This window comes from Osmia lignaria, chromosome 2 (genome assembly GCF_051020975.1).
Source record: "Osmia lignaria lignaria isolate PbOS001 chromosome 2, iyOsmLign1, whole genome shotgun sequence".
NCBI lineage: Eukaryota > Metazoa > Arthropoda > Insecta > Hymenoptera > Megachilidae > Osmia > Osmia lignaria.
The window spans coordinates 12,450,996-12,474,987 of record NC_135033.1 but is presented as its reverse complement, the minus strand read 5'-3'; the positions used below and the strand labels follow the sequence as shown (position 1 = coordinate 12,474,987).

General features: G+C 35.8%; 5 protein-coding genes across 9 annotated transcripts; 3 read left to right on the top strand and 2 right to left on the bottom strand.

The window, feature by feature from the left end:
* Positions 1-80: 80 nt before the first annotated feature.
* Taf9 (TBP-associated factor 9) lies at positions 81-1,506 on the top strand. Of its 2 annotated transcripts, none has more exons than XM_034330068.2 (3): positions 81-342; positions 470-919; positions 982-1,085. In XM_034330068.2, the coding sequence occupies exons 1-3, from the start codon at positions 204-206 to the stop codon at positions 1,068-1,070; spliced, it is 678 nt and encodes a 225-aa protein (XP_034185959.1). In that variant the 5' UTR covers positions 81-203; the 3' UTR covers positions 1,071-1,085. The 2 variants fall into 2 exon arrangements, with proteins under 2 accessions (XP_034185959.1, XP_034185958.1); XM_034330067.2 differs by lacking the exon at positions 982-1,085 and adding an exon at positions 1,134-1,506 and having other exon boundaries at positions 90-342.
* A 5-nt stretch (positions 1,507-1,511) lies between these two features.
* Positions 1,512-3,320, bottom strand: LOC117606967 (cilia- and flagella-associated protein 20). Its single transcript, XM_034330065.2, has 4 exons — positions 3,113-3,320; positions 2,602-2,793; positions 2,290-2,522; positions 1,512-2,102 (listed from the first exon to the last, which is right to left on the bottom strand). The coding sequence occupies exons 1-4, from the start codon at positions 3,194-3,196 to the stop codon at positions 1,658-1,660; spliced, it is 954 nt and encodes a 317-aa protein (XP_034185956.2). The 5' UTR covers positions 3,197-3,320; the 3' UTR covers positions 1,512-1,657.
* A 64-nt stretch (positions 3,321-3,384) lies between these two features.
* Positions 3,385-4,499, bottom strand: LOC117606970 (uncharacterized). The gene is made up of 2 exons (XM_034330070.2): positions 3,773-4,499; positions 3,385-3,665 (listed from the first exon to the last, which is right to left on the bottom strand). Exons 1-2 carry the CDS (start codon positions 3,994-3,996, stop codon positions 3,443-3,445), a joined length of 447 nt encoding a protein of 148 aa, XP_034185961.1. The 5' UTR covers positions 3,997-4,499; the 3' UTR covers positions 3,385-3,442.
* Positions 4,500-5,352: 853 nt separating this feature from the next.
* On the top strand, positions 5,353-13,292 carry LOC117606962 (oxysterol-binding protein-related protein 2). Of its 2 annotated transcripts, none has more exons than XM_034330058.2 (9): positions 5,353-6,063; positions 6,711-6,909; positions 6,967-7,076; positions 7,219-7,377; positions 7,587-7,787; positions 8,192-8,381; positions 8,893-9,009; positions 9,099-9,316; positions 9,446-13,292. In XM_034330058.2, the coding sequence occupies exons 1-9, from the start codon at positions 6,032-6,034 to the stop codon at positions 9,546-9,548; spliced, it is 1,329 nt and encodes a 442-aa protein (XP_034185949.2). In that variant the 5' UTR covers positions 5,353-6,031; the 3' UTR covers positions 9,549-13,292. The 2 variants fall into 2 exon arrangements, with proteins under 2 accessions (XP_034185949.2, XP_076546536.1); XM_076690421.1 differs by lacking the exon at positions 5,353-6,063 and adding an exon at positions 6,099-6,479.
* On the top strand, positions 13,108-22,588 carry LOC117606964 (tumor protein D54). 3 transcript variants are annotated; one of them, XM_034330063.2, is made up of 6 exons: positions 13,108-13,301; positions 19,023-19,153; positions 19,337-19,485; positions 20,161-20,220; positions 20,658-20,820; positions 20,993-22,588. In XM_034330063.2, the coding sequence occupies exons 1-6, from the start codon at positions 13,283-13,285 to the stop codon at positions 21,128-21,130; spliced, it is 660 nt and encodes a 219-aa protein (XP_034185954.1). In that variant the 5' UTR covers positions 13,108-13,282; the 3' UTR covers positions 21,131-22,588. The 3 variants fall into 3 exon arrangements, with proteins under 3 accessions (XP_034185954.1, XP_034185952.1, XP_034185953.1); XM_034330061.2 differs by lacking the exon at positions 13,108-13,301 and adding an exon at positions 16,800-17,627; XM_034330062.2 differs by lacking the exons at positions 13,108-13,301; positions 20,161-20,220 and adding an exon at positions 16,803-17,627.
* The last annotated feature ends 1,404 nt before the right edge of the window (positions 22,589-23,992 follow it).

The following is a 23,992-nucleotide window of genomic DNA, read 5'->3' as shown; positions in this document are numbered from 1 at the left end:
TAATTTAGTAACAGAAATATTAATGTTAACAAGAAAAAAGCAATTTTAATACTGCGAGTTTGAAACTTGTTTAATGGCACCACTGTATCTTGAGCGGCAAATACTTCATAATTTTGTATCCCTTTGTGAATTGTAACGCTAACCTAAAACACATAGAGTAGTGAAAGTCAAAATAATATTTTATAACAGTAATATTTTTTAAAATGACAGAGAAAGCAAAAACTATAAGTCACGTGAAACATATTCCAAAAGATGCCCAAGTTATAATGTCCATTATGAAAGATATGGGGATCACAGATTATGAACCGAAGGTTATAAATCAGTTACTTGAATTTACGTATCGTACGTATTTTATATTTACAATTTGTTCAGTGTTATAATACAAGTATGAATGAAGATGCTAATTACATATTTATCGCTTTATTGTTGTATAAAATGGATCAAAGCAGGGTTCACTTTCAATTTATAGGTTATGTCACTTGTATATTAGACGATAGTAGAATTTACGCAAATCATGCGAAAAAGAAATTTATCGACTTGGACGATGTTAGATTGGCAGTGAAGATGCAATTAGAACGTACTTTTACCAATCCGCCACCGAGAGATGTATTACTGGATGTTGCTAGAGCAAAAAACAATATACCGCTTCCATTTGTTAAACCAAGTAATGGGTTGAGATTGCCACCTGATAGATACTGTTTAAATGCAACAAATTACAAACTGAAAAATGTAACAAAGAAAATGATTGGGAAGCCGTTACATTCTTTAGTTGGAAACAATATACAGGGTGGTCAATCTAAAATTAAAGTAGAAGGCAATAAGACTGGTCTTTCAATTGTTAAGAGACCTGGAACACTTGCAACAGTAGCTAGAACCCAAACTATTTCAATGCCAAAACCAGTTTTAAAGTTTTCAACAGGTAAGTTTTCTGGAAGGTTACAGAAATAGTTAATTTTGATTAACATTAAATTGTATCCACAGATTCCTTTCGAATCCTACAATCCCAAACATCTATTCCCTCTATCCATATTTCATTGAGGACCCATATATGTAAGATGCAGCTTGTATAAGTGATGTTAATAAAATTTATCTATCCTTAATTGTTTACACATGTTAGTTTTTTGAATTTCTAGCATCATCAGGAGGAGCTACTGTAAAAGCACAAGTAGCTAAACCGAAAATACAAATTTCCTCGGGTCAGACAATGCCGCCTGTTAAGGTAGAGATAGAAGATTCGATGAAAAGGAAGAGAGAAGACGATGATTACGACGTACCATAACAATAAATAATAGATATTGAATAAACTTTTATTTTATGCTTTTATTGTATGAAAAAAACGTCGAACGACCTCTTTAATTTATACCTTCCAATGGTGCTTAATAATTTGAAATATCAGCACCTATAATTACAATTAAATTTCAAACGATTGTTATATTTCGTATTAGAAAGCGCTGTATAAAGTATACGTAATTAATACGTTTTTATGTTTCAATTAATATGTTTTGTACATAGTACTTTTTTTGATCATAATAGACGCTGAATAATAATGAATATTTTGAATAAATTTCATTTTTAAGTTCATTAAGCTTCAATTCTTTTACAAGAAAATTTATTTAATCATTATTTAACGCTACGCGAAGATCGTAATTATACAAAATCACATCTGCTGTCGAATTTCATACTCTTCTTCGGATTCCTCTTCTGAGGCATCTTCGGGAGAAGTTAAATCAGCAGTTGCATGTATTTCGATATCATCTTCGGCAGGTTCTTCATCTTCACCTTCGTAATCATCTGCTCCCAAAGCTTCACCTTCGTCCTCCTCTTCGTCTTCATCGTCTTTCTCTTCGGGTTGATCTTTCTTCTGTTCCTGTTCCGAGGGAACATCTTCGGATTCGGCTTCCGATTCTTCTGGCAAACCTTTCTCACCTTCTTCATCATCTTCAGGCATGCCAGCCGTTTCGAAAGCTGGTGGTTCCACAACTTCTACTTTTTCTAGATCTTTGTCCTTCGGTTTCTCCATCTTCTTTTCGCGGACACATTTCTTCCGATGAATAGGCAAGAAAAGCCTAAAATCTTCCGGCAACTCGTCTTCCGAATAAAGTCTATTCAAATACAGACTTTTGTAAAATCGTTTGACTATGTTACTCGAATTACTGATGAGTTGATGAGCTGTGGTACCTTTATTATTAGATGTTAGAAAGTAACATATTTCTAGTCAAAAATGACGGGAAATGAAATACATGAAATGGTGAAAACGAGTTGGTATCAGAAAAGAAATTTATTTTGCACCTGTCCGCAAAGTAAATACGTCGGATCCTGCAGTTCGCGTGTATTTGTACGCGTGTGGTCTCAATGTAATTAGTGCCGTACGCTCTTCGTGTGAAGTCTGACAGATTAAATTGAACCTGATTCCACCCTCCGGACAAACCGATCGGCATCGATGTGCAGAAGGGTCGAACTCGAGTGGTGCTTTGAAAATTACTCATTCGGAACCTTCTGTGCATGTTTTTGTCGTCCAATATCTGTCCAAGTGAAGATAATCCGTCTTTCAATCTCAAAATCAACCGAAATACACTTCGAAAATTATAATAGAAAATTTACTGTAATCTCGAACGTGAAGTATTTCTTCATATTCTTGATGATCATGATAAGAAAAGGAAGCTTGATACCAAGAACCTGTTTCGCCTCCTTTGGACAGAATATGTAGGTTGTGGTGACATTTGTACCAGCTATCTCTAGAGCCAATGATTTTACTTCTTCGTCTGTGACCCTTCGAATGTAACCATTTTTTACCTGCTCAAAATGATTTGTCATTATAAGATACATTTCAAGTATTGAGATATAATAACGTGGCACCCTTAGATTACAATTGTTTTATTCTTTAAATTATATTTTCTACTTGATCCCTTAAAAATTAATGAAATATTTAATTTATGGTACCAGTCACACACTATAATCACCACCCCCATGGCATTCGACGTGTTAATACCTGCGAAGTTTGAAAATTCTAACGAAAAGAAAAAATTCTCATGCTTGATAATATAATATAAAATTTGCTACGATAATGGATCGTAAAGGGTTAATTTCGTACGATATCAAATTTGAAACTTACGTGCATGTCCCATAATTCCAAGGGGGTCGCACCGCAGCTGTACAAAATGGACAAAAGTCCTTGCTGGTATTTGTTACGAAACATGGCACGTTTCTCGTCAAATCGAAATGACAAAGGTTAAAATATTTTCACGATATCATTATCTCATAAATGTCAGAACGTGCGAAAAAGGATTCCTTTGTTTTCGACCGAATTTGTTTGCTTCTCCGGTTTCGCGTGGAGCGTTTTCAATTTATGAGATTTTCCGAAGAAAACACAGCCGTTCAATTTTAATCAAACTTACAAACATGCCTTTATTTATTTGTTACAAACGAGCGCGACGATAGTTGTTCATTTTTCACGAAGAAGTTGACGGATGTGACGTCTCTGGTTCTCGGTTGCGAAATCGGGGATAATCAATGTCTTCGGTGGCATCCCGAGGCTGAAGACACGGTCGATCCTGACGCTGTCAATGGCAAACATTTGCATCATCGCGAAATGCATGATCTCACGGTTCAATTGACGTTTGATCTGTTTCCTGGTGGATTGCACGCGACGACGACAGACGACGTTACTTTAACAGATAAAATCTTTATTCGCTAACAAAGACATTGTAATCAGATCGGATGAAAAGAGTAAAAAATATTTTATATTGTCGTTATGAATTTTAATTATTCTCACTAGGGTAAATTCTTAAGTGTCGTGTAGCTCGGGTGTATAGATACATCGCTTCTATACAATTCCGGATACAATCTCATGTGTTTCGTCATGTACTTCCGCACACGCGGTTTCGTCTCCAACGTTTCCGTTTCCGGTATATCTGTTTGTTTCTGTTGCTCGTCTAAATCATCTTCGGTATCCGATACTGCGATATCTTTCCTTTCTGATTCAGTTTGATTAGCCATTGCGAAGTATAATTACGAACGTACACGATGAATTTAAATAGTTTCGAATTTTTGAAACGAGATAGTTACAAAAATAACGACGTTGCTTTCACGATCATCGCGGAATTCGAACTGAAGAACCTTTTTAATCGGCGATTCAGTTCGCGTGAAGGAATTGACCCAACGAATGAGGTTCGTCCCTTCGTCGATCCGACGAAAGTTGGCCGATTTGTAACGAAGTGAGCCCCTGTACCTCGTACGGTTATCGATTTGCTTTCCAACTGAATCAATAGAGAGATTCGGTTTATTCATGTTCTGATGTATTGCCAGTATCTATGTACCGCAGAGACCAGTGAACTTCCCACCCGATCATTAACCCATTCTAATTAGCCAGCTGCGAGGAGATTACGCGGTAATCTCAGAAATTTGCTATCGGAACAATGTGACTTTAGTTACGGACTCGAGAGACGATCTACAATTTCCCGTTTTGATTATTCAATGTTCAATTATTTCATTCGTATTCGAAATAAATTGAACATTTTAATCTTTTAGACATTGATACATTGAATGTTATATAAACTTTCATTTGTAAAATTGTTCAAAGTTTCAGTCAACTAATTGGAAAAACTCATCTGAGGATGCTATTTAATCACGATTGTATTTCATAAGCAGAAAGCGAATTTAATTAACATTCATTGTACATGCTTCATTGAAAGCACGGCGAAGACAGCATCGCGTGCTATTGTTCAACGAAATTAACTCACAGAACACGAAGGATAGTTATTTATTTCAAGGAAAAATACTGTAGGTTACTCTCAGAAGAGCTGAAAATCATATTACAATTAAGCGACATGTTACTAACAACTTAATTACAGCATCGATTAAATCACGCATGGAATTTATCGGTTGATTCAATTAATCGACGTGCATCAATGAACGAGATAACAAGTAATTTATTCGGAAAAATGAAATTTCCCCCGTGTAATTGATTCGAAACTTGATCACCGCTCTTCAAGCGCTCAAGATGGTCAAATTAATTAAGGTAGCGAGGGAAATTGTGATGGAAACCCGCAATTGGAAGACCGCAGGTGACGATGATACTCGGAAAATTTAGTTGGAAAATTGAGATGCTGAGAGTTGATCTTTTCAATTATCACAGTGGGTATTAATAACTTATATTCGACAGAGAAAATGAAGTATAAAAAGTACAAGTTTTCCGTCGACTCTCCGGACGGTTCCTTGGTATCAATAAGGAAGCATAGAAAGGCGGAAAGAAAAATTTCTTTAAAACTTTTCCGCTTTCCCTTTGTAGGTGCTTTAAAAAATATATTGCGCAGCTGTTAAATTTTCAATTAATCTGTGAAAGGGTTAACAGGTTAAATCTCGAGGGTTGCATCGGTGGAACGCGCACGCGTGGCCACGATTCGAACGAATAAGACAGCTAGCAGAACGGAAGGAGTATCGTGTGGTTCGCAACAACCATGCTCCAATTTATTGATATTTCCCGGAGAAGGTTGGTGGAGTGAGACGTTTGTGTTTCACCAGTTCACTGTGTTGAAAGGGTGCGAGTGAGAGAGCAGTAAGAGAGCAGAGGGTGCGCCGAGGGTGTCCCGTCACACCCGCATGTTCAGTCTTCGGGGTGTACAGCTGATCGTCAGTTCTGGGACCCTACATAGAACACCCTGTGCTAAGGTGATCGCACATGTCGAGTGATCCGGATGTTACCTCGGATCTGACTCAAAATTAGCCGGATTGTTGAATTCAATCATGTCAGCGATGTCACGGTGATAGGCTTTCGAAAAACCCGTGGGGAAATTTTTCTTCATTCGCTTTCCACCCCCACCCTCTTCTATCCGCGACGGTGAACCGTTTGGTGTAAAACGGATGCTGCTAAAAATATAAACTATGCGGGGTGAATCTCTTCGTTTCGTCGACCTTTTATTCACGTAATTGCCGAATGTCGTTGGACGTCGCGACGTTGGGGTCAACGAAGGGTGGACCTGAAGAAGCGATAGGACTACCTAGTCAGCCGTAGTTTGCGACGGGCTCGTGTATAATGGCCAACGAAACGATACTCAAACCGTACAGGTGCGTGTTGCATCCTCAAATCCGACGCTTTCCTCGATCAATTTCATTACATGTCGATTGATATAATTTCTAGTCTCGTATAACGTCTAGTCTGATAAATAGGAAAGAGCGAAGGGAAGGGTTAAGATTTTCTTTATGGATGATCATTTAAATGACAATTGGAACCGGCCACGAAGCCGCCACTAGTTGAAGAAGCACCTGAAGTCTGACGATCTTGTTAGAAATCTGCAATTGTTGCTCGATAAATTGAAATGACATAGATGATCCTTAGGAATAATCAGTGACTGCTTGATACTTTTGTTAGATAATTGCAATTGAATTTTATAAACAAGAATGTTCAATAATTTTTTTTTTTTAATATTCGATAATAAATTTAGGAGACATTTTGAACGTGTTTGAAATGGAAAATCAGTGGGGTAAGTCCATTTTTGTTGAAAGATGACTGACCTACGATCGAAACGTTAGTTGGTGATCAATGATAGATAAATATGTAGGAACATTCTAAATGTTTTCTTGATGATCCAATCATTGAATATGAAGAAAAGAAATTGAATATTCTTCTTTGATCATTTCCTATGAAAGAAATATAAGCCTGTATAATATAACTTTTAAAAAATTCTAACGATGAGAAATAATGATTTTTCAAGAACAACGTTACCAGTTCCGGGACATTCAGAAGTAAATCTTTGCTCGGTGCTGTCACTGGGCAAGGATCTCAGCAAGATCACCATGCCGGTCATTTTTAACGAGCCGCTTTCTTTTCTTCAACGCGTCGCCGAATACATGGAGTACGCTAAGCTACTAAAACAAGCAGCTCAAGAAGAGACTCCTGTTGGAAGGCTGCAGGTAAGCATCTGAATCATCTGAAATATAAATGATCCGTGTTATCGATTTGCCTTTCAGTACGTTGCTGCTTTTGCTGTCAGCGCTTTGGCTTCAAACTGGGAAAGACTTGGCAAACCCTTTAATCCGATTCTGGGAGAGACATACGAGTTGGAGCGCGAGGACTTCCGGTACGTAATGAAATTCTTCAGATATAACGTGTACCACGTGTTACGGCAGTAATGAAAGCATTGTTGCACAGAATTTATAATAATTTTTCTCAATATACAAATCAATTAACTTTGTCGTACGATGTTATAATTGTCGCTTTAGGATAGTTTGCGAGCAAGTTTCCCACCATCCACCGGTGTCCGCTTTCCACGCGGATAGCGAAGACTTTGTTTTCCACGGCAGCATACATCCGAAATTAAAATTTTGGGGCAAATCGATAGAAGTGCATCCAAAAGGCATTGTCACCGTGGAACTTCCCAAGTGAGTATATTATTTACAGCTGCTGGAGAAAATAATTATCAAACATTAAAAATGCTCTACTAAGAAAATAGAATAGCTAACAGGGATCATTATTGAAATCAATCAGATGGATCCTCTCTAATTGGCCAAAAAAATATTCTTATAATCGCTTAGCGTTTTCATTATCTTCGCCCTGAATTTTCACCTCGATAACCGAATCGTGTATGCAGATGGAAGGAAGCTTACACTTGGCAGAACATCAACTGCATACTTCATAATGTCCTCGTCGGCCAATTATGGATGGAGCAACTTGGCTCTCTGGAGATCAAACAAAGTGGAGGAGCAAACCTGAAGGCGTCTCTTTCTTTCAAAAGTGCCAGCTACAATGGCAAGGATCTTCATCGAGTCGAAGGTTTCATAACGGATCAAGAGTAAGCTGGTAACATTTTATCATCACTTGAATTTCGTAGTAACCATTGCTCTTTCGTGAAGTCGTGCCAATCTTTAATAGAAGACCCTGTTTACTTTGAAAAATTTCACAAATACACCTAAACTTCGAATCGCTTTGAATACCAAAATATGTAACTTGAAAGTTTTTAATCTCTTGAAACTCCTGAATAATGATGAACTCTGGAACACCTTGAAGTCACTTTAAAATTGAGATTCTAACGCCCATCGTTATTCTTCAAGTATTACCGATCCTTGAAAACGAAGAACATGCAAATTTTTCAGCTGAATTAAAATTGCAACGTTTAAAAGCATTAGAAATTCCATCGTTAACTGAGCGTAGAATTAGTTTTAAAAATTATTGCAAGTGGTCTGTTCTTGTTTCTAGCAAAAGGAAATTGTTGTTCCTTTATGGAAAATGGACAGATAAAATGAAAGTATGCGATCCTGTGTCGTACGAAGAAGCTTTGGAGAAGGTGAAACGAGAAGCGAAAAGTCCTCAAGGAAGTCCAGGACATAAGAAAGTATTGGCGAAATTGCACAGTCTTAAAGTAGGAGCATTTAAGCCTTCGCACCAGGTATTCAAAATCTTAATTATCTCATTTATTTCTATTCAATTGATAATTAAATACACGACCTTCATATATGAAATATATAAAAGAAGAAGGCGTATTGTCTGTTCGAAGATACTTAAAAAAAAGACATTTAGACGTTTTTAATTATAATCTAAAAATTATTTTTTTCATTCAATGAAAGTTCTATTTTCTGCTCGACATCCTGTTACCCTTTTCAGCTGATGTTTTCAAAAGCAAGATATACATATACAGATTGTTTTGTGTTGGCTCTATTTATACGTACCTTCATTCATTAAAGCTCTGCATATTCATGAAAACTTTTACGTAATGAAAGCATCATATCCTGAAAGCATATTCAGCAGATTAACGTAACATAAAAAGAAAGCTAATATTTCATTTTTCGTATGAATCTCTTTCAATTTTTATAAAATGTTTTATACTCCTTTACAATTCTATAACTGTTTGTAAAAATAATATTTTTAATTAATAAATAGAATTTTTTCTTTAATTTAAGGATGCAATTGATGATCCATCAGCAAGTATAGACGGAGAAGATATACCAACGATCGATGACATTCCTGGATCCATTACCCTTTGGGAGGCTGCTCCAAGACCGCCTAACAGTGCAGACGTAAGTTTACTAATTAGAAAAATAAATTAAAATAAATTTTCCAATATCATAATTAAACGATATTCTAGTGACACGAATGAAATTTTCAGTATTATCAATTTACAACGTTTGCAATGGCGTTAAACGAGCTAACACCGGAATTGGAAAAGTTAATATGTCCGTCGGACTCGAGATTAAGGCCGGATATCAGAAAATTGGAAAATGGCGATCAGGATGGAGCAGCGGCTGAAAAATCAAGGCTGGAGGAGAAGCAACGAGAAACGCGTAAAGCTCGAAAGCACAAGAAAGGCCAGGAATGGACGCCGAGGTATATTAAATTATTCTGAAATTAAAATTAATTCAATATATTCTTGAATATATCATCTCACTAATGATACTTTTAACGACATCTACTAACATTGAAGTGTACAGTATGCAAATCTTCCATGCACCACAGGTGGTTCCAATTAGCCATTAATCCATACTCAGGTCAAGAGGACTGGCTCTACCAAGGAGGATATTGGGACCGCAATTATGTCAATATGGAAGATATATTTTAATGAACGTGAAGATCTTTAAGCGATACGGTAACAAGTATTCAAAGAGAAGCAAAGAAATATAAACTCGCGTATCCTGGCGAGGATTGTTCATACACATTGTTGGTATATCGTGCTTGGAATTAAACTGGTTCTTCCTTTTCTTTCAAATTCTTTGAATTTTTTAAATTATATTTTAAATGATTCGAAGAAATTTTTCTGAATTTTATTCGTTTATTTGTGAATGTAAAATTTGTATGATAGTATGATCAATTGCCAAGGAATCATGCGAGAATCCAGGATAAATAGATGTGAAACTTTTGTACACAGCTTCAAATGGCACATCGTATGTTTTATACAAGTTTTTTTTTTTAGTTACAGGCATCTGTAAGGTAATGTGCAATATTGCTAATGATACTAATGAATTTGTCATAATTGAAAGGCAAAGCTAAGAAAAATTCATTGAATCGCAATTAACACGTTGATTACCAGAGTGAAAAGGTCATGTGCACTGAGATATATTATAATTACTTTATTTTTCTATTCAAGTTTATCACTTTTTACCTTGAGGAAATGTCACTTAACACTCTTACTTATTTTTATTTTTTGTTTTCCATGACAAACCCTCGTTTAACTCGAAAAGTCTTGGTTTTGAAATCAATTAACGATGGTAGCCAACGCGATAAAAGCGATCTTTCGCCGAAAAAAGCTTCGTTCCGAAAAAAAATCAAGACACCGTAAGCTTACGCCTCGTAGCTGAATTTCGTATGCAGGTCGTACGCGCGTATCTCTTTTTAGACAATTTAAACTCGAGTATTCTTGCGCTCTTTTGCCGAGCAGAATCGAGTTACTTTAGCGTTAATTAGGCAATGAGACGGGAGAAACGACGAATCTGTCGCCTCTCTGACACTCCTCGTCGAGATTCGAACAAAGCTTAGATAAGGAAGATCGCGTAGTCCTACGATAAAACCGCCTACAGTTCAATGTGTAAAATCTGTACGTAAAGTCTCAATGAGCGAACGTTTTTCCTTCTCTCGTGTCGTTCGTAAAACGCTGTGAAACACTCGGATTTCACCGACGACAAACATAAAGCACGAAGTCCATCCGTTAGTTGACACTTTCCTGTACATACCGTGGAAATACGATCGGCGTGAATTTTTTATAACACACACGTACACGAAAGCATAGAGACACAGAACAAATACGGCGAGACGATCAACACTTCCGTTCGATTTCCTTGCAAGATCAATACCTGGTGAAAATGCGAACGGATCTGAATTTGAACTTTAATTTAGAACATTTGCTTGAAGGAAAATTGTTAAATTCTATTGCTTCTCAACAAAATGTGTCAAAGTCCGCTCCCTTTCCATTCTTATCACCTTTACGCGATCCGAATCATTTTAACCAGGGATCGAAAGAAACACGAGAGGTTGTACCTTTCTCACATACATATATTCGTTTTTACGATTACGCGTAGTTATGAGATCTCTTCTGACACTATTTTTATAAAAGGATGAAAAAGAAGAAGAAGAAGAAGAAAGCAGGCTGGTCGAATGCTAAGCCAAAGTCTCCTATCCGAGTACTGATACATTAGCTTGACGATAGGTTTCTGTACATACAATGACTGTACTATACACTTGTATCTAGGTATAATAATTTAGAACAGTGATGAGCAACCATTTTTCTCTGTATCAGGCACAAAACTAAAAAATTAACTACACTTAAAGAAAAAAAAAAAGCAAAAAAAACAAAAAGAAACTTAAATTTGCTACTTAAAAAATTGTCGATGTATAGAGTGGTACGTATACTTGATAAATATATACATTTAAATAAAATAAATGAATATACAGACGCTTTTTCAATGCTATCTTTGGGACTGTTTTTTAGCAAAAAAATTTACAGACACTGAAGATCGCTTTTTACAATCTTCAATTTTGAAAATACATGCTAGCGGGTAAACTAATTTTCTACCTGGCATAATTTTTCTAAACGCGGCTCGGAGGTTGTTCATCACTTTAGGACGATTATACGCACGGGAAAAACATTAGCGGCCAAAATAGTGGCCAAGTTAGCTCAACAATTCCGCAACCAGGCATCGAACGAGCAATACTAGTTATCGTTGCTATTTTCGTAACATCATTTCACGTTCGTCGCTTTCGTCGGCTTTTCGAAATTTTTTAGAATGTCTGTTTCCTATTTAAAGGCGAAGAACGATCACCCTAAAACGATTCCGCTTTTAACCCTTTCGCTATTAAGGGTGACTATAATCAATTGCACGCAATAAAACAGAAGAAAATGGAAATATAAATATAATTATATATAAATTGCAAAATAAATTTTACTCTCTAAAATATTGTCGTAGCGAAAGGGTTGAATGGTAAATGATAGACCGCTTGACCGAAAATTAAACGATATATACCCACGATATTTGATACTTAATGGTGCCAATGATTAATATGCTAATTGCTTCTCCAAAGTGTATCACCAGGTGGACACAGACCTCTGCCAGCTTCAACCGTAATAAATAGAACTTAGTTTGGCTTATCGTTAGCGTGTAAGCATCACCAGATCGTGATAGTAATTGATTAACGATTCGTCTAATCGAAAATACGAGGGACATTTAGGCCAGTACGAGATCAACCACGCTCATCGCTTTCAAATTCATCAACTCTTAGAGAATTTACGTGATCATCTAAATGTGTTGCTTCGTAGACGATCGCGTATCGAAACTTCCAAAGAAACACCGAATATAAAGTGATAACAATTAATAGGTGTACGTGTGTATTTATAGTATATGTCTGTATTATGTGAAACAATACACTTTATTCGTTTTAAGTTCATTATCACATTCACTGTCCATACCTGATCATTTTCATTTATCGAACAAAATTTAATCAACTGTTAATATCAAGAAAAATTTAATTTGGTTTGCTCAATTTAAAATGTAGAAGTATGATTTTTGTCAGAGGTGGATTGTTTAATTAACATAAATATTAAATACTTCTATACGAAGTTACAGCACACAAATGTGAGTTAGAATTCCATAGTATTATCGCAAAGTAAATGCAATGTATAGATTGTACACGTATAGGAATTGACTTGTGCGCAATAAAGAAACATCTTTACGCTTCCGTACGATGGCGATGTTTTTTGTCGATCGCCCAACATCTATCACGAACACGGGTTGTCATTAATTATTAAAACGCTAATAATGTTTAGAAGAAGAAAACCATCGGGCTCTCGTGCTGTAGAGTATTATCATATTTGCGTTGCATAGACGAGTGTATGTATCTGTACATAGATATGTAGATATTAGAAATAAATGTTGTAAAAAAATACTATTGGTTTTTAATTTTTTTATATCTTGCCATTTTCCTGGTAATAAAATAAATATCGAAATCACAGATACGTGATATTAACCGTGAAAATATGAATAAAATATTAGATATAATTTGGAAGCGATAGAATATGAAATGCCGCCATAAATTTAAATAAACACTTTGCGCGTCTGATAGTTCGATGATCGTCGAGTGATGGCGCAATCATCCAACTGTGTTCAATATGGCCGCTGCGCTGTTCCACAGAAGCGATTTGGAAGGAATCGATCACAGTTCGGCAGCGGAGAACACGTCACAGTGTCAGTTTCGAAAGTTCTCGCGGAAAAAGCTGTGCATATTATTGTTTCGTTGATTATTCGCGAGTGATTGATTGGGTGCAACCAAGAGGGAACATCGTCCTAGGCGTGTCTATTCGACAAAATGAGCAACGTACCAACAGGTGAGATCATTGACGCCACTTTTTTTATTTTACTCCGTAACAACGTATGCATCTCTTGTTTGCGGCGTGACACGTTGTTCCCTCTGAAACAAGACTCCCGTTTGAAATAGTATCATACAAGAAAAATTGTTTTCTATAACGAATACCTTCGACGAATGCATTCTAACCTATGCTAATTTTTTTTACGATCGTTCGCGTTTCAAACAGCCTTTAAATCCATTACTTTCGTGCCACTTATCACACACAACGATACGCGATCGATCCTATGCGATAATCGCAATATCGCATGAAATTTCGCGATATTCAATTTTAAATATGGTTTGATTTGCACTTTAGAGGTTAATTTTTACGTAACCGATTATTTTGTTACAGTTATTCCATGAATAGTATTCTAACGGGATGTTAAGTGACACGTTTGTAGGAAACATTAGATTTAAATCATTGTTATTTTAATTTTTTCAACAATATGACTTTTATGTACGCCGGTGTGTGCGGGTGGGTTATTTTTATTGTACAGTGTTGTTAATTACGCTAACGTAATTAGAATTCATCTAGATACTTCTTTAAAGAAACCAGATACTTTGAAAAGAGTTTGATCTTTTTGGTATATGTAGTTTACTATTAATTAATTTTTAATTCATTCTTGAAATAATTTTTATTTAATTCTTAATCAATTTTCGCATTTATTTTTAATTTGTGTAGTTAGATAAAATGTCCGTATCACAGAGTTTGTGTTGTACGTTGCATTATTTTGTGACTGACAAATGCGTGTTCACAAGTGGTTAAAAGATAAGGATTTTAAAGCGTTGATTAGTAAAGGTCGTTCTTGATATCGTTTTATATTATGCGACGGTAACACTGCTACTACCGTGCGTGTACATTTTATCAGAAATAGTTATCGTAACATTCTGTAATGTAATTACATCCTCTCTCGTGTATACACGGATATAGTGTAGCATATTTCTAATACAAAGTTGTATATCAATTTCGCCGTCAGTGTTATTCAAAATATTAGAAATACTAAGCTAGCAAAAGCAATAATAAAATTATTTAATTTGCCAAAAAATATCCAAAACATATCATAAAATAACTATCCTTAATTTCTAAAATTCACGATTTTGGCGGAGCCTATTTTCGCACTTTACGTCAGGTATTTACAATCCGCGTTTTCGCTCCCACATGTTTTATCTTTCATATTCTGGCGGCCCCATTGCTGCTGCCCTCGTCTTTCTATCTCACGGACATTAACGGTTCCATTATTTTCAATGCAAATATTTTCCATCCTCTGAAATGGGACCACTCGCTAACAGAAGCATCGTTGACTGATTTACGCGAAAGAATCACCAGTAACTCTTCCTCGGATCAATCAAAAGAAATCAATCTTTCACGATATCGCGCGACATGACTCACCGATTATAAAGCGACGAAATGTTTGCATAATTCCTATCTAGTGGACAATTGCACGGAGAAAGTTTGAAATGTTCTGTGGTGTCGTGTTCGCGGAAATCATAGCACGCGGTTCCTTTGATTGCAACGTCCTAACTGTCTGAATGCAAAAATGCTTCGAACAGAATAAATTGAATTCCTTTTGAAATTCTAGCTAAAATTTTGCTGCTTCGAACTTGGTGTAGTTTTTATTCTTTCCATAAAAGAAAAGGGAATAGTGAAAGTAAACGTTCAAAGATCGGGAATGTATTATTTCAATATGATTGTTCAAGCGGAAGTCTTTGTTAAGAATAATTCCGGAACTTATGGATATTTTTTGTGATAATTCAGTAGTTTTCAAGTCATAAAGTAGAATTCGGATTCAGTTTCACGTGGATGCGCAAATATGTCTGTAATCTATAGACCGTGAAATAAAAATTCCAAGTGTTATACGGTAACGGTGCTATTTTCACGGCTAAACTACATTTAAATTAATAATAAATTTGTATAAATTTCGTTATCGATTTTGAAAATTATTTTATGTCATTTAATGAATCCTTTTAACAAGTTATAAAAAGGACAATTAATTTAAAGTTTACGGAACAGTATCTCTATGACGGATTAATTAAAGGATTATGAATCCAGCAAGGAATTTTTTTAACTATCGGTCATTTTATTCGTGGATTATTACATGCAGTCGTTAACCTTGAAGCTCCTGTTACCAGAGATCCGTATTTGTAACTGCATCAAACTCAAAGTGGATGAACCGGTTTTATATAGATTCTGGTCTATCAAACTTTATTTTACGATTAATTTTCATATTAAAAATTCAAACTTTAATTAACCTTATTTGGTGTGGGACCATCGCCATTTGTTTTATTGATTACTTTGTATAGAATCGTATCTGTATCTTTCCTTCATTTACTCTTGGAGTACCAGTTTAGAGCAATTAGTTTACTATGTCAATTTTCATTTTACAAGAAAATTCGAATGAATTTAGTATCAAGTAGCTGATAATGTTATTTTATTTTGAAGCAAAAATATTTCAAATTCCGTCACTTTATTCCTTTAATAAATAAAGAAATTTGAAATTTCCAAATTTTATAATAATAACCTCGCATAATTCATAGGATGTAAGTAGTTGTAATAATATGCTTTTTGTTCGAAATTTCCTGCTGGAGGATGAAATTTAATACGCGACTGAGGTCAGTGAACCATCGAGGATTCCGTTCCAGGATACTTATCCAACAAAATCCTTTATACGAACAGGCACATTTTTTTCCTGTATTCTCGATCCATTTTTTGCCGTCCACAAAGCTCCTTTTCTTTGGCCATGGAAGGTTCATCGAACTCGTGTGTAATTTAAGAATGATCCACGTTGTAAAATGAAATGAAGATTTATTGTATGTGGCTTACCATGATGGATACTAGTGACCCACGTTACAAATGTAACATAATTATATAATAAAAGGAAAAAAAATTCAGAATATCTGTGAGAATAATAGCTGTATCTACTGTGGCAGTCAATGTCTGACCATGAAGAATTCCACAGTAGCAATAATAATAATAATTTCTCAATCTCCTATCTTAAATAATTAGTATTTATGATCTTATAGTGATATTTAGATCTATTCTGCTATTTTTATTTCTAAATTAGATCAAAAATAAGTTCTCAGACCAAGGTATCAGTAACGGGCACCATAAATTTAATTTAATTTTCGCTGTAACATGCAATATGTTCAGAACCAATTAAAAGTATCATTTTTTTTACTTATAATTCTGACTCCAGAAGATTTATAAATCATTTATCGACAGATGGTAAACTCATTAACCATATGTGTAATATTTTTTTATACGCCTTAAAATAATATTCCCTCGAAAAAGGAACTTTATTAGGGATCTTATTATTATTTACTGAGAAAATCGAGATAAGTTGACAGGTGAAAATCGTATGTATTACGATTTTCTGATGGTTAGATAAGAAGAGGTAGGAAGGTGCAAACAGGTGGGGGATCCCTTCCCTTTTCACCTTCGCAAAAGAGGAACGAGTAAACCGGCTGCGATTTCTTTTCTTCTTGGATACGTGGCTACACGGCGTTGCCGTCGCGTTCTTCAGCATCGGAAACCTGCGATCTTTTCGATCGTGCCAGCTGTGATCGTCGTCTGCGCTCACCCCGATCTATACACGTGGTCTCGAACTTCGTTCCATAAAACTGTGTGAAAACCTCGATATTCTTTTATCTAAACTCTGCTTACTTTTATCAGTGAACTAGCCGTATATATTCCAACGTTTGTGCTCTGTGCTCGACTCGTTTGATTACGGTAAACCGTTTTTCCCGGGGAACTAGTTTTTCATAAACGGTCGGACATGAAGCGGTAAACGCGTTAGGATCGAGGGGATAATGTGATCGAGATGCTTCTACATCGATTCGGACGAACAGAGTGAGAGAAAAGTGTTCGCTGTCATGAGAATCGACATGCCGAATGTGAAAGAGGAAAAGGATCATCAAGGACCGAGGACGAGAGTGTGTCAAGAGCACGGCGAACAAGATTGCCCGAGTGAAAACGAGCACGAGTTCGAATCGTTGGAATACGAAGAGGACGCTTATTACTCGAATTTAACAGCGACCCCGAGTTTCGACGATATCGACGAACTTAGCGACGATGCAGACGAGATCGTGGTTCACTGTTGGCGCGATTCGAACGGTGACATCGATGAAATCGTGGTGGACGACGCGAATTTGTCGGTGGAAACGCAGTTTCTCACCACCGAGGACGGTGACAGTCGGGGAAAGAGAAAAAAGAAATCGGTTCGCGTGATTTTCCAGGACTTTTCTAAACCCTACCTGGCGAAAATCAGCAACAGTCAGAATTATAAGAAGTTCCTCGAATTGGTAAAAGGTGCAGAATATTATTCGCGAAGATCGTAGCATAATTTATTTGGGGGGTTGAACGGGTTTTAAATTTCTAATGATATTAATTACTATGACAAATTAGTAATTTCGACGAAATAATGAACGATGAAACGAAATTGAAAGTAACGATAAAGGTCAAAGGTAAATTAATAAAATGTTGAAAACATGTATATTAACATCTTGCATGTAAACATTATTTTGCATATATTTTCCTGTATATATAATATAATGAATATATGACAAATAAATGCCTTATTTTGTATCTTTCATGAGATTCTTTTGATTCATTGTTTAGATAGATATACTTATCCTATTTACATAATCATGTAATTAATTCGTAATTGCAGGATTCTGCTTCTGATTAAATCTATTATGCATGTTGGATTATATTTAGATCTATGATTATTACGTGACATATCTGTATTGGAAACATTCAATTGCTTTGAATTAGAACCTCAATTATCTTTTTTCGAAAAAACTAGTTTTCTCATGCGTCAGAACTTTACAATTAATTTAAATGTAATTTCTCGATTATTGGATTATTGCACGAATTACAGAATCGAAGCAGCATAGAAATAGTAATAAAAGTAGGACGGTGTTGCAAAATATGAAAGTGAGAAGTATATCGGCGTTCTGTGCGGTATTGGTTCTAACAAACCGCGACTCGAAACGGTACTCCAAAGTAACGTTACATATCCATTTGATAAGTTTAATGAATTTGAATAAATCATTTAAAGGATTTATTTTTAATTCCATTCAAGAGCAAGAAGCATTAGTATTTAATAATGCACCGTAGTTCCTTCTTTTTTTATTTAGACAATCGATAGACAATCTATCCAAGTTTCATATTTGCAGACGATTTTTACTTTCCTCCGTAAATTCTGCGATCGTTACGTGACTTTCACCTAGTACAAACTATTTTTTCTTTTTTACATAAAAACGCGGATATTTTCAGTATTTATAACAACGGAAATTTTCGCTAACGAGTACTTTCAGTTCGTAGAAAATTTATTTATTATACATGCTTTGATTAACAATAGCGATATAAAATTGATCAATTTTTAGTGATAAAATTTGAAGGGTTAATAGGATCTAATAAATGTTAATAAAATATATATTCGATTTGTATCAATAGAAAGGAAAGGAAGTAAAGGTGGTTGAGTCATTGTAAGAAGAAGATCGATATTAAACCTGAAATATTTTATAAGTTCAACAAACGTGTGAAAGTAACAGAAGCCATCGAGACGATAAAGTTTCCGGAAGCTCAATGAATATTCAAACATGTAAATGTTTATTTAAGAAACTTCGAACAAGTTGATATTGGGCAAAGAGGAATTTTCCTTTGTTCAAAAGAAGTTAAATTAATTTTTCTACATTCTAGGGGAAGATGCCAGCCTTCACTCAGCTGGATATATTTCACCATCCTCGGATAACGTGGTGAACGAGTTAGAAGGACTTTCTTTAGAAGAACAAGATCGTCAAAAGGCGGAATGGAACGCAGAACTAGCCAAAGTTTGTAATTGCCATACTTTTTTCATCTTGCTGAACTTTCGATTATAATTCTTAACTTCTTTAGTTATCTTTAGAAATCTACAAACTGAGAAAATGTTTACAAATTAAAAAGCTTCTTATTCTTCTAATTATCATCCCCTTACTCTTCCTTTACCCGTAAAAAGAGAAAATTGCATATCATAGGTCGAAGAAGAGATACAAACCCTGAGGCACGTTCTGGCGAACAAGATCAGAGTTTCTCAGGAACTTAAGAGAAAGCTTGGAATCAGTGTTTGGAAGGAGATCACCGACGATATGAATCAAGGGTTGAAAAACGTTAAGGAGAGCCAAGTGTACGTATTTTATTTACTATCAAAAGCACGCACTTCTCTTTTTATCTTTCACCCTCATTTTGCACGAATGACACAAACAAGGTTTCAACAGCACAATTTTAATCATTTATTCCCAAGTTTCACTTATTCTTATCGTTAGTAACCTCGGGGTGATACGTGTACCCTCTTAAAAATTTCATTTCAAAATGCAACGCTAGTTTAATTCAATAAATTGTTTAATTAAATTCTATTTAACGATATGCTGTTGATACCTTAGATTCCAAGGTATATTGACGAATGGCAGTCGCGAACGATTATGGGATTGCAAAAGCTTATTGCAGCTAGCGATACATCGAGGTTGCTATAATAATTTCATTAAAAATTTATCGCGAATTTAATTTACCTTTACAAATAAGTGTTCTCGATTTTCTCTTTTTCATGACGTAAGTAGAATGTACATACATTGAACGTTTGATTTTTCATTCGATATTGGAACATTCTTTAGAATTAGTATTTTTAAGAGAAAAATATGAAAGTTACTAGTGAGTAATGCGCATTACTCACTTTGTACATTATAATTTCGCGTAAGGTGACGGTTGTCAATCCTCCTACACCCTTTTCGTTTATTTTCTGCTACTTTTGCCCTTCAGACATGTAGAACACTTTTCTTTGACTTTTGGTTGGGTTCTCATTCAGTTATCAGAACGTCGGCGAGAAACTCGGTCAGTTCACCAAGGCAGTCACCGAAAACACTTTGTAAGTACACATACAATTGTGATTTCCTTAGGATCCAACATTTCTTCTGCGATTACATTAACACGTTGGTTGTCATGGATAATATAAGACATCAAATTGAAGCGCTAAATTAATCACTTGATCCTTAATTAATTTTTTACTGCGAGCTTCATTTAGAAATTTAATTGCTTAGCAAAATAATAATCAAAGATTTAATCACAAATCTTATAATTTTCAATTTCATAAGCTTTACATAACGCCATTCGTGCAACACGCAAAATGATATGACTAATCTACGAGCGAATCGTATGTGTGAGTAACAATGCATGAAGTATCATTTGTAATACTCATTATCAAACTCCGAGCGTGTCATCACTGACCACGGACAACGTGATCTTACCATGGAGAGAAGAGAAGATTCTACTTAAGTGAATATTCATCGTTTGATCGTCCTGCAGATTCCAGAAGACAGAATCCGTCTTCAAGACTACGGCTGAAAAGACGACCAGCATTCTTGGAGGATTCGGAAGCGGTCTATCCTCGAAGCTGGGTCAAATGCGTAACTCCGACAGCTTCCGTTCGTTGGAGGAACGAGTTGGATCTGCTTATGAAAATATGAAGGTATTAACTGTCAAACCTCAGTGTTTTCATCGGCAAATACAGATCGTAAGGTCTAGTAAACTCTTTGAATTTACAATATAGAAGGAGCTATTTCCTAGAGAATTTGCTTAACCGGCAATATAGCGAGAGTTTCCTTAGGAAAATCTAATAGTAATTTTTCATTTCGTTTTAGACAAAGGTTGTGCCTTCAAGATCCAGTTCCATGCAGAGTTTCGACGATGCTCTGCGAGAGTCCGAAGCGGCGAGACGCGCGTCAGCGGCGCCTTCAGCGACTAGCCCTACCATTCCTGAAGACAAGCTCTTATCTTAGAGTTGGCCCTTCAACTTACATCGATTTCCGCCTCTTCTATCCGTAACATGCCGAAGTCGATCCACGATGCCGTCGTTGTTTCGCCCTACGCTACTTGCTATCACTTTCTAACGCATTGCTATTAATCAGGGCTAAAAGCGATATTCGCGTACGATCGATCATATATTATTAAAAAAACACTGTTTAAACAGTAAAGAGTGACGGGGTAAATAGAGCTTTTTCGAGACTCGATTAACATTCTGCAACGATTCGAATGATCTTTTAAATGTCTTTTTCGATACATGAGAATGTCGAGACGAAAATACGCTTCTTTGTGTTATTAATTATTATGATGAGTTTTCTTTTTTTTTTTTTAACGAGATTCTAGCATCTTTTTCTATCAATTTTCTCGTTTGTGATTATCTTTTAATGATTGATGAAATCTGACGCGAGAGAAGAAATTTTGTTGACCTTATTTTTTGTACGTATTTGTTTTGTTGAGAGGCTTTTCTTCCTTTCTTTTGTTGAGAGGCTTTTCAGCATTGCAAGAGTTTTGGAGGAGGTGTTCAATTGCATTCATAATCAGGATCATGTTACTCTAGAAGATGGCAATTGATTTTCTTATTTTATCGAACTTATTTGCACTATAGCGATTTTTATAACGTATAATAATATATCGTTGATACGTAATTTTTAATGTTTGGCGTTGCAACCTATTTTCGCACCTCGAATCCGTGATGAATAAGCAGCACACGCTTTCAAATAGATATTCACTTGGTGGCGTTTCCTCTTGGATATTGAATATCTTCGTGTATTCCTATGAAACATTTAATGTCCTTTGATAAGACTCGTGCTTCGACAATACTGTCCATTTCGTGTGATAAGAAAAAACCTTCTCATTAAACAATTAATTGAAATTCGTGTAATAATGTTTATGACGTTTCGGGCATTGATTTATGGGACAGGTGGCTGTCTACTTATTTCAGATTACAGAAAGATACTTGGAAAAATTCCTAATTCGACATGCTAGTATTATAGTAATTACAATGATTAAATTAACACGAATTAATATTGAAGCCGATGAGAATGCAGAAGTTTCATCCCCTAAATTTTACAAAGGGGTCAAAATCATTTGAAAAGTTGCAAACGGAAGCTTGAAATATAGAAAAAAAAGTTACTGTAATTATAAATTGACCAGAAAATGCGAGAAATATTTTTTACTGAGCTCTATAATGAAATTCCTTAACGCGGATGCGCGATGACTAGGGCGCATTTGTCTATTTAATTTAAGGAATTTGCACTGAAATGAAAATGTAAACGTAACTATATTGTACACTACGTGAACACGTAAAGTATCTAATCAACTATGTGTCACTCGATCATTTCTACGAATCTATCTGCGCTCGTATCGTCATCGACAACCTGCTACACAAGATCTACTTGTTCATTTTGATGAATAAATTATTTTCAAAAATGTCACAGATGAACAAAGATTTCTGATCCCCAATACCCGACAAGACCGAAAAATTATTAGAATACTTATTTGACAAACTTATATTTTGAAAAGACCGCCTAAAATTAACTATTTTTTAAGTTTGACCAAACTGCGCCATCTATATAAAAGCGGCGGAAACTACTCAATAAATTACCGACTTATCATCTGAACTTCTGACAGTCGGTAAGTTAACGAATAGTTTGCGCCGTTCTTATATAGATGGCGCAATGTTCGATGGCTAGGGGTGTTATGGACCCCGAAGATACTCTACATATCGACATTATGGCATCCGGGGTGTCAGGGACCCCAATGCATCGATAATGCTCTCTGGATATCGACCTGATATCATCTTGGGGTGTCAGGGACCCCGAAGATACTTTTTGCATATCGATATTATGGCATCCGGGGTGTCAGGGACCCCTAAGATACTTTTTTCATATCGACATTATGGCACTGGGGTGTCAGGGTCCCCGATGCATCGATGGTGCTCTGTGGATACCGACCTAATATCATCTTGGGGTGTCAGGGACCCCGAAGATACTTTTTTCATATCGACATTATGGCACTGGGGTGTCAGGGACCCCGATGCATCGATTGCGCTCTATGGATACCGACCTGATATCATCTTGGGGCGTCAGGGACCCCGAAGTACCGGTGATTCTGCACACCTACATATCATCTGGGGTGTCAGGGACCCCGAAGCTAAAATGTGCGACCTATAGACTTTATATAGAAAAATTGAAACCTTTGTATTTTTGTGCTTTATATATATAAGATTTACGTATGCTTTTTTAATTATATCAGATTTACTGGTACTAATGGAAAATTAATAAAATTTATATATTTTTTATGAAAACTTGGAGTGATCTTATTTCTCGTGCGAAGTCTAATAGAATTTCATGACATAAAAGTGTTTTAAAATAGCACTTATGATACATCAATTTAAAGCTTAAAGTTCGAAGATAATTACTACATAAACGTTTCACTAACATTTCTGGCACAAAAATTGCAATTCGAATCAGAAGATGCAAACTTCCAAAATGAACCCTACGACCAACTCGGTGACTAATTTGATATATAATTAAAATATACAAAGAATTTGTCCGGAAATACAGGATGCCTGGATAAGAATAAAGGAACGAAGAACACATCTACACAGCTGGTATTAAAAAAAAAGGAATTGGTCAACTACTTTATTGCCATTCTTCACGTGGTACAAAACATAGTTCGGTCGCGTACGAGAACGCTTTAAGTACAAAACAAAAACGATCCTCTACAAGTAGTCTTCTTCAGCTGCATGGCGAGAGCAAAGAAAGTAAAAAAGGGTAAGAAGAGAGTGAAACGAGACGGAACAAGAGAGAAGATAGAAAGGAAAAAAATAAAGAGCT

Excerpts from the sequence above, each read along its gene's own strand:
- Taf9 (XM_034330067.2), top strand. The coding sequence starts at position 204 with ATGACAGAGAAAGCAAAAACTATAAGTCACGTGAAACATATTCCAAAA. Across the intron at positions 343-469 it reads GTTACTTGAATTTACGTATC|GTTATGTCACTTGTATATTA; the intron begins GTACGTATTTTA and ends TTCAATTTATAG. Across the intron at positions 920-1,133 it reads AGTTTTAAAGTTTTCAACAG|CATCATCAGGAGGAGCTACT; the intron begins GTAAGTTTTCTG and ends TTGAATTTCTAG.
- LOC117606967 (XM_034330065.2), bottom strand. The coding sequence starts at position 3,196 with ATGTTTCGTAACAAATACCAGCAAGGACTTTTGTCCATTTTGTACAGC. Across the intron at positions 2,794-3,112 it reads TGGAATTATGGGACATGCAC|GTAAAAAATGGTTACATTCG; the intron begins GTAAGTTTCAAA and ends CATTTTGAGCAG. Across the intron at positions 2,103-2,289 it reads CGTATTTACTTTGCGGACAG|ACTTTATTCGGAAGACGAGT; the intron begins GTGCAAAATAAA and ends GTATTTGAATAG.
- LOC117606970 (XM_034330070.2), bottom strand. The coding sequence starts at position 3,996 with ATGGCTAATCAAACTGAATCAGAAAGGAAAGATATCGCAGTATCGGAT. Across the intron at positions 3,666-3,772 it reads ACACTTAAGAATTTACCCTA|TAACGTCGTCTGTCGTCGTC; the intron begins GTGAGAATAATT and ends TATCTGTTAAAG.
- LOC117606962 (XM_034330058.2), top strand. The coding sequence starts at position 6,032 with ATGGCCAACGAAACGATACTCAAACCGTACAG. Across the intron at positions 6,064-6,710 it reads ACGATACTCAAACCGTACAG|AACAACGTTACCAGTTCCGG; the intron begins GTGCGTGTTGCA and ends TGATTTTTCAAG. Across the intron at positions 9,317-9,445 it reads GGCCAGGAATGGACGCCGAG|GTGGTTCCAATTAGCCATTA; the intron begins GTATATTAAATT and ends CATGCACCACAG.
- LOC117606964 (XM_034330061.2), top strand. The coding sequence starts at position 17,192 with ATGAGAATCGACATGCCGAATGTGAAAGAGGAAAAGGATCATCAAGGA. Across the intron at positions 19,486-20,160 it reads AACGTTAAGGAGAGCCAAGT|TTATCAGAACGTCGGCGAGA; the intron begins GTACGTATTTTA and ends GTTCTCATTCAG. Across the intron at positions 20,221-20,657 it reads GCAGTCACCGAAAACACTTT|ATTCCAGAAGACAGAATCCG; the intron begins GTAAGTACACAT and ends ATCGTCCTGCAG.